The sequence below is a fragment of the Amphibalanus amphitrite genome, unplaced genomic scaffold, assembly GCF_019059575.1.
Source record: "Amphibalanus amphitrite isolate SeventyFive unplaced genomic scaffold, NRLGWU_Aamphi_draft 000426F_arrow, whole genome shotgun sequence".
Taxonomy (NCBI): domain Eukaryota; kingdom Metazoa; phylum Arthropoda; class Thecostraca; order Balanomorpha; family Balanidae; genus Amphibalanus; species Amphibalanus amphitrite.
This window is the reverse complement of record NW_024881920.1, coordinates 7217-22677: the sequence shown is the minus strand read 5'-3', so window position 1 is coordinate 22677 and position 15461 is coordinate 7217. Positions and strand designations below refer to the sequence as shown.

At 48.9% G+C, this 15461-nt stretch overlaps 1 protein-coding gene across 1 annotated transcript in view; it reads left to right on the top strand.

Moving 5' to 3' along the window:
* Positions 1-10030, top strand: part of LOC122391222 — a gene marked incomplete at its 3' end in the record, with an annotated part of 51512 nt that extends 41482 nt beyond the window's left edge. The window contains exon 4 of the mRNA XM_043384919.1: positions 9964-10030. Within this exon, the coding sequence (XP_043240854.1) occupies positions 9964-10030 (67 nt within the window). The remainder of the gene's footprint in view (positions 1-9963) is intronic.
* Positions 10031-15461: the final 5431 nt, after the last annotated feature.

Here is a 15461-nt window from a genome sequence, read left to right as displayed (position 1 = left end):
CGCTTTACGGCGCCGATCGAATACTATTAGGGCGGCTTTCTATGACGAGGCGTGAGCGCCGCCGCCGCGCCAGAACCGCCGCGCCCGGCCGTTTGGCGCCAAAATGGACGGCCGTCACGCGGTGCGCGCCGTTGGGCGTCAAAGGGACGGGAAGTGGACGGGGGCAGCTGGCAGTGAACGGGCGAGGAGGAACTGCTGGAAAGCTGGGAAGTCGGCTCCATGTTAGGGCCGTTTTACACCGTAGCATGTTTTCGGACATGTTATTTATAGACATAAACCTCTCATGATTTTTCTTCTTGTTCGTTTTCATGTAGATATCCTGCTAATGCAGCGCTTGATGTGTATGTGGTGTGGCTATATGTATACATCCAGGTGTGGCTATATGTAGGTCTGCAAAATTTAAGCTCCTTCAAGCTATAATTGAAGAACAAACATTATTTTCATGAACAGGAGCTTAAAGCTCGAGGAGGCTCCAGTTCCGTCTTCCAAAACCGCTGCAACTCGTTCCAACTCCGAACAAACGCCGCAAAAGACATCGTCACAAAAGTTGTCAGCAGACTTCAATCGTCCGAGCGTGGCGCAAATGTTGGGGAGCGGCGGCCGTTGGTATCGGCCGCCGGCAGCGTGCGCCGGCGCTGCAACCTGCAGCTCTGCCGGCGGTGATGACGTAGGTGACGTGGCGGCCGCTGATTGGTCGGCGGGCGCCCAGCCCCCCTATATAATGCGGCGCATCGCCGGCGGCGGGCAGTCGCTGAGCGGGTTGCTCGGCGAGGGGGGCTCGGGGCTGAGCGGTTGGCTCGCCAAGGGGGAGCTCGGGGATGAGCTGGCGGACAGTTGGTCCGGCCTGATGGGCAGTCAGTGTACTAGCGTGTAATGAGCCGATGTGCATAGATTAATACATTAGTTAACTGAGCCGTGGTGTTTACCCGAGAATGCGTGTTCCGAACAACTGGCGCGGTCGGTAGGACGGTTCGGACACTAGCGGACACGCATTCGTTGGGTTGCACCATTTAAAGTAAATTTTTTATTTCTATTTTATTTTGAATCGGCTCAGTAGAGTAACGTAACATGGAAAGAGAAATTTTACTTTTAGCTAACTTTGAAAATTTCACGGGGGTAAATAATCAATCATGGGGTCGATGGTACCGACGGTTTCGGGCGAAGACGATCGCTTTCTCCGAAGAGAATCGGCTGCAGGGCCTGGTCAGCCTGCTGCAAGATGGCGCCCTGGACTATTTCGCCTCGCTGTCGGAGGAGGTCCAGAGCAACCTCCAGCAAACTGTGGCCGCACTGGAGGCCCGTTTCGGCACAGCGAAAAGCGTGATGCGGGCGCACGCTGAGCTGGCCAGTATCCGGCAGCAGCCCGGTGAGGCGACGCGAGACTTCGCTGACAGGGTGCGCCAGACAGGCCGTGAGGCGTACCCGGGAGCGGCAGCCGGTGACCCGGCCGTGGAAGCGACCGTCGTCAGCCGCTTCGTGGGCGGCCTCCGTGAAGAGCAGCTGCGGGTGCGGGTCCTGACGAAAGACCCGGCTAGCCTCATCGAAGCCGTGAAGGCCGCCGATAAATTCGAAAGGCAGCAGGACGCACTCCGAGCAATGCGCCCGCCCACCGGGGGCGAGGCAATGGCGGTCCAAGACCGGGACGCGCCCGGCACCGCTCGGCTGGACGCGCTGGAGAGGATAATTGGAGAGCTGCAGCGCGCTCTGCAAGCCCTTGAGACAGCGGGAAGGCGGGACGCCTACCGCACGGGGCACGGGACAGGGGCGAGGAACCCCCAACGAGGACCGCCAAACCCGAACAGGCGGGGTAGCGGGCGCCGCTGTTTCCGTTGTAACAGCCCTGACCACTTGATCCGTGACTGTCCGGCGCGGCACACACGCGCAAACGAGCAGGTGGGGCGGTCCTTCCCACGCGGTCATCAGCAGGCGGGCCTAGAGTGGGCGGAGCGCCCCCGTGGTCCGTCTGAGGAGGCCGGCGGATGGACGCCTTTCTGTCACCAGTGCGGCCGTGGGGGTCAGCGATGGACGGGACGCCCGCCTGCTCCGGTGACTGCGGCTGTGGGCATGCCTGTGGTGATGGAGGGCCCCACAGCGCACGCGGGCCACTGGCAGCGGGGGGACACACCGGCAGCGGGGTGCGGCCGTGAGTGGCAGCGGAGGGTGGCTGACCCACCTGCCCTCAACGGGACCCCTACGGCAGGGCAGCCCACACAATCGAGGGATTGTAGCGCGACAGGACAGGGGCAAGGGTGCCCTCCTACACCGTCGTTCGTGTGCACGGTAAGGTCAGAGCCGGCGGGCAGCGAGGCTCCGCCAATATCCCAACCCCCGCTCGAAGGAAGTGGGCATCGCGAGCAGTCGGGGGCCGAGAACACTGGCCTGGGAAGGCGGTGCGCACAGGTTTGCGCGCGGGCGGTGGCCCAAGTGGCTTGTACCGCTCGGACCGTCCTCAAGTCAGCAGGGTTCGACAAGTGGCGACACTGGCCAGCCCCAGTGGCCCCATGCGGGGACCCGGTCGAGCGCGACGGGTCCGGGACGAGCCAATGCGAGGGCGGGCAGCCCAGCAGCGGCTGCGTCGAGGACACGGTGACCTCAAACGGGTCGGAGGCGGAGAGCGCGAGCCGCTGCGAGGGCGAGTCGCCCGCGAAAGCGCGCACCACCAGCCGTCCAAGTGTCGACGGCGACGCAGGGGACGCTAGTCCGGTGGAGTGGAGCGGCAAGCAGAAGGCGCAAGAAGAAAGGCCCACCCCACCTCCAGGGGCCCCGATGCAGAAGAAGCCGGCCACACGCCCCTTCGAGCGCAAAGCCGGTAACGAGCGCGACTTCCGAGCGGCAGTTGGAGGGCAGCCAAAGTTCGGCCTGCGGCACAAGGGCCCGTGGGGTCACGGAACAAGAGAAGGAAGAGGGGCCACCTACCGAGTGCGGAACGGCGTCGGTAAAACCACGATGGGGCACCACGACCACCTGACACCGCATGGTGGACGAATGTGCGGTTTGCCGCGAGTGGTGGGCGTGGTGCGCGCGCGGCATCACCCAGGTCGCGGCGCGGGACCTGAGCCGCCCCCTACCGCCCTTGGCCCGCCCGCGCCGTACCGAATGCGGCGCGGCTGCCCCTGTACAGTGTCAGGCGGGGGTCCATGAACTGCGTGAATCGCGGGCGCGGTAGTGTATCGTGCACTGGTCGTTGCGAAGTGTTGTACATACTTGTGAAATGTCAGCTGTCGTACACCTCTCTTGTGTAGGGGGGGTGTGTGTTGGGGAGCGGCGGCCGTTGGTATCGGCCGCCGGCAGCGTGCGCCGGCGCTGCAACCTGCAGCTCTGCCGGCGGTGATGACGTAGGTGACGTGGCGGCCGCTGATTGGTCGGCGGGCGCCCAGCCCCCCTATATAATGCGGCGCATCGCCGGCGGCGGGCAGTCGCTGAGCGGGTTGCTCGGCGAGGGGGGCTCGGGGCTGAGCGGTTGGCTCGCCAAGGGGGAGCTCGGGGATGAGCTGGCGGACAGTTGGTCCGGCCTGATGGGCAGTCAGTGTACTAGCGTGTAATGAGCCGATGTGCATAGATTAATACATTAGTTAACTGAGCCGTGGTGTTTACCCGAGAATGCGTGTTCCGAACACAAACTTCTTTGTTCCCTCGTCAGAGGCTAGCGGCTGTGAACAATTTCACGGTTAAATGGTGTCGCAATGTTGTCTTCTTTTTCCAACTTGATAATTCGGTTCAGCAAATTTACGCGCAAAGGTGAATGGTTGTGACTCTCCCAACCCCATAGCATTTGCCGATTACCCGTCGTGGAACAGGTACTCAGTGTTGCAAAGCACTGTATTTGCGTATTGAGAAACAGCACGCATTTCGCGAACTCTCACAGGTCGGGCTCATCTGTTTCACTCCTTGCGCTAAGAACTGCTCGAAGCCTAATCACATTTCCCCGGCCGCACCTGCTGATGAGGGTGTTTTTTTTTATATTTTTATTTCAACATTACATAGCTGTGTGTCCGTAGCGGAATTGTGCACACGTTGCACCACACCACACACTACACACATGTACACACGTACACATCATACATAGTATACCCTTAATTAAAAAACATAACATCAACATGACTAAAAACATTATTAAAATTATGCAGCCCACCTGGCCCGGCCGGGCGGTGATTAACCCCCGGCATTCACCGCCCGACCCCGGGGAGATCTGGGGGATACCCCCCCCCCCGGCCGGGGAGATCTGGGGGATACCTCCCCGGCGCCCCAGGCGGGCCGCCCCCCTCCCCCCCCCCCCCGCATCGCCGCGCATTTCTGCGAGGCGGTGTCCCAGTCCAACGGCCCGGCCCGACAGTCACCGCGCCGGCTGGCCGGGAGGGCGGGGGCCATGCGCAAAGCGCATATCCCTACTCCTAAACCTACTCCTACTCCTACTCGCTTATCAACGCCTCGTTCGCCCGCTCCCATTTATCCTCAAAGTGTTTCCGATCACCCTTACACACCGCAATCATTCTTTCCAGCTCTCGGTCAGCACAAAGCCACCTGATCACTTCATCCAGGTTCAACCTCTCCCTATTTCCAATAACCATTTTACCTACTATAACTACATGATTAAAGAGGGTCGTCTTACCCAGGCCCAGTAGCACAGTCTTCGCATTAAATTCAGAACCTTCTTGCATAATTCGATTTGTAAGCATCCAATTTTTAATAGATTCCCAGAAAATTCTGAACAACGGGGCAAAACCAAAATTTGTGTTCAATGCTATCTTCTACTTCGTAACACCTCTTACAATTTATAGATTCAACCACTCCAATCCGATGTAGCAATCGTTGAGTAGCACATGTTCTTGTAATTATTTTATATTGCGCACTGCGATAACGCATAAAAATCGAGGCTAATTTGTTATTGGTATAAACTTCACTCCATGCGACCTCCCTAAACATCGCACTCCACTTACATTCCCATTTATGTGCATGGCTTTTAATCTGTTTCTGCATCAACTTCCAATAAATGTGTTTTGATCCTTGTGATTTGGAAACTATAAAAGACAAGCATGGGTCTATAAGAGGTCCAATTAGCTTAGTTTTGTTGGCTGCCTTCCAGGTTCTCGGTAAACTATTCACCAGACAATCATAGTCAAATTGCACACCTTCTATTCCATATTGAATTTTCATCTCCTCAAATGACATAATATTACCGTCTGCGTTCAGTAAATCGTTCAAATAATGTATCCCCTTAGAATACCACTCGTTGATTCTGCTAGTGCAAAATTTGCTTAAGTCAGAATACCAAAGCGTGCTTGCGGCCATTTCATCTAATGAGTAATCTCCATATGCATCTTTTAAGTCTGCTACTGCTTCCATAACCTCGCACCAGAAACGACTATATGACACTCGTCTACTGAAATTTCGCAAAGACACTGCATTTCTATCCCAGATGCAATTCTTCTGACCTATTTTACTTTCAAAAAGTTGTATCCACTGGCTATCAGACTGCAACATTCGCCTAACCCACGCAATTTTCAACGACTTAAGGTACAGGTTGACGTCTATCATTCCAGCTCCTCCATATTCTATCGGTTGTACAAGACTCTTCCTACTTATCTTATCTCGCTTCCCGTTCCATACAAAATTGAATAGAATCGTATTTAACTCTTTCAAAAAATCAGGCGATGGATTCGGTAGTGCCGCGAATAAATGTGTCAGTTTAGGTATTATTAGACTTTTTATTACACATATTTTCCCGTATATGGTTAGGTATCTTTTCTGCCAGTCTTTAATAGTCGCATGAATTTCTCCCTTTTTCCTTTCAAAGTTATTATTGGTCATTTTCTGGATATCACTTTCGTAAATGATTCCAAGAACCTTTATCTGTTTCGTCCATTTAATCGGAAGTTCTTCACAGATCTTTGCTTTATTCTGTACATCATAACCTACCCACATAGCCTCGGTTTTAGTTATATTCGGGCGCAATCCAGAGAACTTCGCGAACACTCCTAGGTCATGAAAAAGGCATCTGCAGCTGTTGACAGAGCCATCTAAGAAAAAGAGGGTATCATCCGCATAACATGATACTTTGTTCTCTACGTCACCTATTGCAATTCCACGAATATTCTTGTTTTGCCTCACAAGTGAAGCTAAACACTCAATGGCCAACAAGAAAATATAAGGACTTACAGGGTCCCCCTGTCTACAGGATCTAAGCAGTTTAACTTTGTTAGACAAATGTCCATTGTATAGAATTCTTGCATATGTCCCCTCATTCATCAAATGAAACCATCTAATGGATTCTGCAGGGAAGTTATACTTATCCAGAGCGGCGCTAATAAATTTCCAGCTTAGTGTGTTGAACGCCCCTTCAATATCCAGACTCAAAAAGATCCCGGAACGTCCTTCATGTTCCAAATACGTCATGATATCACTCATCAACCGCGTATTGTCTCCGATAAATCGACCTTTAATGAACCCAGTCTGTGCTGGATCTACTAACTTCCCTACCACTTGTTTGTATCTATTTGCTATACAAGCGGATAAAATTTTATAACTTGTGTTCAAGAGCGTAATAGGTCGATATGAATTGATCAGGTTCCTGGGTTTCCCACCCTTCGGTATCAAAGTTATGATACCTTCTCTTAATGACGGTGGCATGACTCGTGACGTGAAGCAAGACGACAACATCCTCATCACAATAAATTTTAGATCTATCCAAAAGAATTTATAAAACTCTGCTGGAAACCCGTCACTACCTGGCGACTTATTGTTTTTCATTGCATAAAGGGCGTGTCCAGCCTCCTTCAATGTCAACGCTACTTTAATATGGTCTATATCGACCTTAGTAAGTTTTTGAAGTTCTACACAGTTCAAAAATTCAAGCGGATCGTCTTCCGTGTCGTGTGACCGAAACATCTCGCTGAAATGACGCTCTACCACGCTAAGAATTTCATTTTGATTTTGAACTGTCTCGCCATCATCTGTCTGCAAACACGGTATTAATTTGCTAACGTAATTGCGTTTTTCCAGACCCAAGAAATACTTGGTCGATCTCTCCCCTTCTTCAAACCATTGCACCCTAGATCGGGTTATGTTCCCACTCATCAAAATTTGTCTATGCTCTTCTAGTTTTCCCTGAGCATCCGCCAGTTCACTAGCCGTTTCACGGTTAGGATTACTATTCATTGTTTGCTCAAGTTGAGATACTGCAAGTTCTAATACCCTTCCCTCTCTTCTGTAATGTTTTGCCTTTTTAATTCCATAAGTTATAGTTTCTGTTCTGAGATTTAAAATTAGCACCTCAAACAAAAGCGAATCACTTATAGTGAATTGCACGTCACTGAAATATTCAGTACCTATAACTGACTGAAGAAATTCATGCGAGTATACGGGTAAGGCATAGTCTATGATTGTATTTACTATAGTTCGCTTTATTAAAGTGGAGTATTCTTGATCCCGCAATAAAGAACAATTAAACTTAAATAAACCTCTTCCTCTATCTTGGTTCGCGAAGTTCAGCGTTAAACAAACCATAGAATGGTCGGTTCTATAACCTGGAACAATAGTAGCCTCAACTGTCACCGCACACAGTTCCTCTGATATAACAAAGAAATCAAGTCTGGCCTGTTTGATCTCGGGATTGATAACACGCCATGTATATTGCCTTTCGTCAGGATTACGCCTCCTGTATATATCTACCAGGTTTCTCTTTTTAAGAATTTCCAAAACTTTGCCTCTCGCTCTAGGGTGATTACTGCGCCTATACCCGTACGTATCTAGTCCCTGATCCATAACTAAATTCCAATCACCAGCAATAATAATTGGGAGATCGTTATAGTCTTCAAGTATTCTATCTATGTTGCTGAAAAACATTGGATTGTCCGTATTTGGCGCATAAATGTTCACCACGATAAGCTGGTACACTTTATCAATAGTAATTTTTGCTATTATAAAGTTTCCATCTCTATCATATGTCACATTACTGTACTCAACTTCAACTCCGTGAGTCAATATCGCGAGCCCTCTAGCATTATGTGTGTATGGCGCTATTAAAATGTCTTTACCCCAACTATTTCTGAATTCGTTCTGTTTGTCAGCTTTGCAGTGTATATCCTGAAGAAGAAGAATATTATATCCATCTTTCCTTAATTTATTGAACACATCTCTACGTTTTCTGAAATCTGCTAAGCCCCTGCAATTTAGCGAGCAAAACTTCAAATTACTACTTCCCATAATTACTGTCTGAGGTCCAAGCTGTGCCACTGACCCTGGGCGCATCGCCCCTGATCTCTCTTACATATAGCGTTACTATCCTTAATTCTACCGCCTTCTAATAGGCAACAACAACACAATGAAATGAACTGTTCGATACACACATTTAATACAACGTTGCCGCCTAAGTCAAAACAGCAACACAAAGTACTGAACAGTACGAGATGCTTACTTAACATCGCGTTGCCACGTACGACTAAACTAAATGCTGACTTCTTAAAGTACACTTCAAGGTAAAACAGCGCTGCCGTCGCATCAGTGCCGCACCCCGCCGCGATATACCGACAATGATGCTGGCTATCAGGTGACCTTATCCAGTTATCTATATCAATTATCATCGTGTTGATCGTTCTTCACTGTTCTGACCTGCCCTAATCACACTTACTGTGACCTCGCGGGGGCCGCTGATGAGGGTGTTGTTGTTGATGCGAAACGGCGTCCTCCCCGAGGCACTGCAAGAAGCTATATCCGGTGCAGTCGACGGTCCGCCCTGCGGTCCCATTGCGTGCCTTCCTGTCCCCAACTTCGGCCATCCAACTCCCCTAAGTTCATCGGCAAGAATCGTTCCGATGCCTTAGTTCTGTTCTAACCCTGTTCCCGGGGCGTGGTTCTCGCGTCATATTTCCGTTCATCGTTCCGAAGTTTCGGTTCAGTTATACTCAATGCTGTGGTGTTTGCGCCCTGAGTCCCGTTGTGTTCGGTTCCCGTTTATGGCCTGTCTGGAGTTGTCCATTTTTGTCGTGGCACCGCTCGGGAAACGGTTGATGACGGCTCGTCACGGCAGCTCCAGTGTTTGGCGGTTCATTGGCGGCCCTCACTGCCCGGCAAAGTGAGGCGGACACGCACACAGTCACACAATAGCAGGAGGGGGCACATGTGGGGAGAGAGGGGAGGGGAGAGGAGGAGTAGAGGAAGACAGGTCCTCCCTTTGACTTAAAGATTTGAGGTTGATTGCAGCTAAGTCTCTTTTATATTCAGATTTTATTTTGTAGTAATCGCTCTTCAACTAATTTTTGTGCTTACACCTACGCCAAAAGCATTAGTTATGCTATACCCACGCCACACAATATCTGGTAATATCGTCAAGTGTTCAGCACTTGAACAGCAATAAAAAGATATTGCTTTTAGTACATTATGTAAGGCAAAATGGTGACTATACTCTACTGCTACACCATGCTGGCTGCCTGAGTGCGGTTGCATTGTGGCTGCGTGTGCAGGGAACTGAACCGGCGCAAATAGCTTTATCACGCTTACCCTGAAAAGAAGGGTGGGAATAGAAAGGAAATGGGCAGGATGGAGGGAGGAAAAGTGGAGGCAATGAGGGCAGAGAAAAGAGTCAGATGTGGCGGGAGATGGAGCGGGACTCAATAGATGGAAATTGCTTGTCTCATTTCTCATTTTTCCCTGGGTAGTCAGACTCAGGACATAACGGCTTTTGGCCTTGTCCATTTCATGGGTCATTTGCAATGGACGTGCAAAACCCCTAGCCGGATCAATTTGTATCCAGCAGCCGAGCCGAAACCTACACGCATGTCAACAGTGCCTGTTTCTGATATTTCAGACTATTGGCATTTTGTTGATGTTGTTTCCAAGTACGATTCAAAACGCTGTATACTTTTCATGTTCAATAAAACTGTCGAAGTGGGCTCGTTTCATATCTCATTTGTCTCTCTGCCGGTGTTGTTTGGTGACATGACCTGCTTGGGTCCCTATTTATTACAGCCGCCCATCGTCATCCTGAACCTGGTAGTGGTTGAGGCCAGCGGTCTCGAGGCCAAGGATGCTGACGGTAAGTGAGACAATGGCGCATGTTTTACTTCCTCACAGCTTCGCAACGCTCTGTGGTCAATCAAGCTATGGGTGTCATTGTCGTCAGTGCTGATTGTTGCGGGCTTTACGTAATGTGGCGTCAAACTAATTTGGGCAAATCTTAGAATGCGCGACGGTCGTAAATGCTGTTTTTCATTTTGCTTCTAAGTGTAGCTCGCTTTCACGCCGCTTTTTATGTGTTCACTGTTGACAACCGCTGGATTCACTTTTGTTTCCATGTGATTGTTTTTATGCGTTCCTTATTGGAATTTCTCTTGTGCTCTATGTGGTAGCGCTTTTGTGTTGCTGACGTCACGCTGACTGTCTTTTGCTCTCTCTCTCTCTCTCTCTCTCTCTCTCTCTCTCTCTCTCTCTCTCTCTCTCTCTCTCTCTCTCTCTCTCTCTCTCTCTCTCTCTCTCTCTCTCTCTCTCTCTCTCTCTCTCTCTCTCTCTCTCTCTCTCTCTCTCTCTCTCTCTCTCTCTCTCTCTCTCTCTCTCCTCTCTCTCTCTCTCTCTCTCTCTCTCTCTCTCTCTCTCTCTCTCTCTCTCTCTCTCTCTCTCTCTCTCTCTCTCTCTCTCTCTCTCTCTCTCTCTCTCTCTCTCTCTCTCTCTCTCTCTCTCTCTCTCTCTCTCTCTCTCTCTCTCTCTCTCTCTCTCTCTCTCTCTCTCTCTCTCTCTCTCTCTCTCTCTCTCTCTCTCTCTCTCTCTCTCTCTCTCTCTCTCTCTCTCTCTCTCTCTCTTTCGGATGCGGCCGCCTCTGAAGGCCTCAGCGATCCTTACTGTATGGTCGGTATTGTACCCGGCTGGCATGACTTTGGGAGCGCCCCTGAGCCGCAGGGCGGTGTGGAGGAGACTGTACCCCTGCCCTACCCGGGCATCGCCGGTATAGCTGGTAACGGGCCTGCTGCATGCGCTTTGTAGCACAGAGCTTAGTATCATTTCATGCTAGGTTTGAGTAATGATTTTGGAAATACGTGAGAGAGCGCTGATATATTTTTTGTGTGGATTGTGATTTTTGCGATGCAGACTTGATAGACCAACTTTATAATTTTGCACTTCAGAATCAGGTTTGATGTGGTTCGTTGTGCGACGTGCGTTATAAGGTGTTATACTGTAATGCATAGCAACATTTTGCAACGCACCCTTATTCTTTTTCAACCTGAATTCAATATTATTGCCCTAAACTAGAAGTGTGTTTTATCTCTAGCATATGTCGCTGCAACACATCAAGGTGTTGAAAGTTTGGTCAGCTGCACGTTTGACATTGAACGCTGTCCTTTTTGTCACCAACCTCGTCCACCGGCTGCTGTCCCGTCGAACACACGGCGCAGTCAGCCCGTTCGTCGAGCGCACGGTTTCAATGTTTTCGTCGCCGTCGAATTCGGAGGAGGTGCTCTAAAATTGATAAGACACGCCCCGAACGACGAGAGAGGCGCCTTTTATTTGTCGGCGCCTCGGCGAAGGTGGATGAATAATACAAGCGAGAATATGATAAGCTATTGACCGAACGCACGTTGAAGAAAAGTAAGCGGATAGGTGATTTTTGGTGAAACGAATCAACATCAAAATGGCATCATATTCGAACTGTTGTGCCTTAGTTAAACAAGCACCTAGGTATAGCGTCAACGCCAGCTTGCTGCAAGAATGAATGTTTATATGGAGCAAGTGCAAGCTCCCATTCTATTAGCACTTGCCTCTTTTTCTAGTGGCTAATGAATGTCATTAGCCACTAGAAAGTAGCTTGAATACGTAGTAGAAAAAAAAACTAGAAGGTAAATAGAATGAATGTCCAGCCACCGATAAAGTAGCTACCGGTGGCTGGAAGTGTAAATTCTGATCGGCTACACAACCGTCTTCTATGTTCTAGTGAAATTACCTCGTCGATGAATGTAAGTCCTGATTTGACACGAGTGGTGTCACTTACTGATTCAGACCTCCAGTAACATTTAACCACAGATCGTGGAGTACATAAGTAGAAAGAAGACAAAATAAGCCCGGGCTCACTTTCGCACAATTGATCATAAAAAAAATGTGCAGTGCCATTACATAACACTATGCAACAGTCATTTTGTTCCTGAGTAACGACCGATTTTTTTTGGACTCATTGGGTCCCATTATAACCGAAATGGGCATTTGTTTTGATCTGAAAATGCTTTTCCGGTTTTCAGAGACGATTTTCGATTTTTGGCCCCGAAATTCGGTTTTTGGCCCACTGTGTCCGGTGTAATTGAGTAATCGACTCGCGGTAACTTTCATCGCCCTTCCTATGCCACAAGCTTTCGAATGATATCCGGTTTTGCATATTTGCGTGTAAAAATAACGTCATAAATCTATGTTAAAGTAAGAAAATATTGAAATTTTGTAAAAATTTGACATTTTTTCGATTTCATTTCAAAATAGAGAAAAACTAAAGGCCCTATCCAAATTCTGAGCCCAGTCCCTTGAAGAGCATTCAATTTCCGTTCGGAAGGTACTATTTTAGTGCATTTTATCGGTTTACTAGTGGCGTCCAGATTGAGTCACTTGAAAAACGGGCCCCCGACAGATCAAGATTCTGAGCGACAGGACTGCTCAAAAGTAAGTTCCTGCGTGTGACCCGAGGTCACAAGGGTCAACAAAATGACCTCAGTTGACCCCTCGTTGATCCTATGGCGTTAACATACGTTATCAGGTTAATGCTATGTGATATGACTTAGGATATGTGTTTAGGTTAACTCAATCTGGACGCCACAGGAATCCGATAAAATGCACTAAAAAGGTACACTGAGAGCTGTTTTGATTCCTTTTAAGCATATTAGGGGAATTGGTCTAAAACAACACCCTGATCATTTCTCCGAATATACCCCAAATACACTTTCTTTGAATATCACTCTGAAATTCTTCTAATATACCCTACACTGAGAACCTTTTTGATTCCTTTTGAGCATATTAGGGGTTTTGGTCTAAAACAACACCCTGATCATTTCTTCGAATATACCCAAACTATACCCTTGTTCTTTAAATAGCTCCCTTGAATTCTTCTAATATACCCTAGTAAGTACCGAAGAGGAAAGGAATATGATTCCTGTTCTATTCCCTGCGATACCCTCAGTACACTCCTTTTAACCTACCAAAATACCCTTACATCGAAACCTCTAGTATTCCTTCTAAGCGTATAAGGGGGATATTTTGCAAACTATACTCGCATTATACCACGTAACACTCCCGTATTATTCTGTGATTTCCATCACTGATCTCAATGTATTCTTGCATTAGACCCCACATAGACCCAGACGGGAAAGTAATAATGCCCTAGGTATATTCGCCGTAGAACTTGCTCAGAAACTGTCTCATTACTCTCAGCTCCCTCGTCCGATTTCCCTTTATATATCGTAACACATCCAAAACGAGGGTTAAGGTTCTATCCCCAGCAGGGCACGTATGGCTGAATAGCCCAGCGGGGCGCGGGTTAGTCGTCAGCAACACGTCCAGGGAGCGACTGCCCGTCCTCCTCGCCCGCCCGGCCGGCCAGTCCCGGCCCGCCGACCGGTCACCGCCGGAGGCGCCGAGCGGCACAGGTACGGTATCTGACAGTAGCGGCAGAGACTGTACACTAGGGTATATTAGAAGAATTCAAGGGAGGTATTTAACACGCGCAGTGGAAGGGTTGCGAGTACTACGCCCAGTGGAAGGGGGGGCGGATGTCGCCCCCCCCCTAAGATCTCAGCTCCCACTGGAGCTAGAAAGACGAAATTTGGAGGGTAGGTGGGGGCCATAGGGAACTCTATTGTGTGTGAATTTCGTGACCCTAGGTCAATATCTTCAAGGTCAAATGAGGTCAAATGTGGTCAAATCTGCCATATTAGCGACTTTTTTGCGTTTACACGCCGATAACTCAAAAAGTTACCGGCCGATTTTTTAAAAACTTTCACTATACGAAAGAGCAAACATTTGTGAGTATGTATGGTGAATTTCTAGATAATCCAACAATAAATATGGCAGTTAGAAGCCTGCTAAGGGTCAGATGTCGCCGGCTGAAGCGGCATCGGCCGACGCGGGAAACGTGGCAATCACAATTTTGTGTTTACACACTCATAACTCAAGTTGTTACCGGCCGATTTTCAAAATTCTTTAACCATATGATTGCCTGTATATTTCTCAGTCTTCTCACCGAATTTGACGCGAATCTAATATAATCAGCGGTAAGGAGCGCGATGTAAAGACGGAACCGTCCCGCCCCGGCACAGTCTACAATTCAGGCGGCGCGTAACGGCTAGCGCCGGCCGCCGCGCCGCCGCGCCGCCGCGGCGGCACGATGTTTGACTTTACACCGCTATTACTAGAAAAGTTGTGAACCGATTTTCTTACTTCTTGCACGAGAACATCCGCAATTCAATTCTGGACAGGTAGCCGAAATTTCACATTGATATTGTGCTTGTGGCGGGAGTTATTGGCGAAAAACAGGAGGGGTGGGCGAAATCCGCCCCCCCCCCTTCCACTGCGCGTGTTAACCCGCGCCCTGCTGGGGGGGTGTTTGAACACCCCCCCCCTGTGGTTTTTCGCGAATATCTCAAAAACGGCGGCGCGGAGCGCCGCCGTTTTTGGTACACCTTATCATACATCAATTCTACACATGTTGTGAAAATTTCAGACCAAGGTCATTTAAGGTCAGGTCACCAGGTCACTTGAAGTGACCTCACCTCATCAAAACTTTCAATGTCTGTCATAGCTACACCGAGTGACCGATCGCTTTGAAACTTTCAGCGATTGCTAAGAGCAATAGCATGTACAAAATGTATATCTCAGAATTTTGATATCGATGACCTAAGGTCAGGTCAATTTTGCGACCTCCCCATTATAAGTCAATGGGAGAAAATTGAAATACGCCTCTTTTGGATGAAAGACATTATAAACACTCCCAAACACCGAATTACAAGTGGTTTAGACACACTGAACTTGAAAATGGTGTCCGTGACCCTTGTTTATGCCCTGAGGTCATCTTAGGTCACGAATGGTATCTAACAGTTTTTCGCAAATAACTTTTGATAGAGGCATGCTAGAGCGATGAAAACGCCTTAGATGTGTTCAGCTCGACGATACGGATCGACTGATATGCAACATGACCCTTTCCGGTCAGGTCATGACCTTGACCTGAGGTCAAATTTTCAAGTTGACCTTTCAAGGTCAAGTTATAGTTCATTCGATGCGTCTTGACGAGAGGAACACGATGCCGGTAAAAGTAAGCTCGTACATGGCTTGGGTCAAAAGTTATTGCAGAAAAACTGTTTTCGAAAAAATCGGTTATTTTTGCAGTTTTTGCCCCCTGCAGGCAAAACCGTTGACGTTAGGTCAAATCTGAGAGAATTACTCAGAAAAGGCGTTAATAGGGCTATCGAATGCGCTTTTCTGCGGCGCTGTAGCTCTATTGGTTC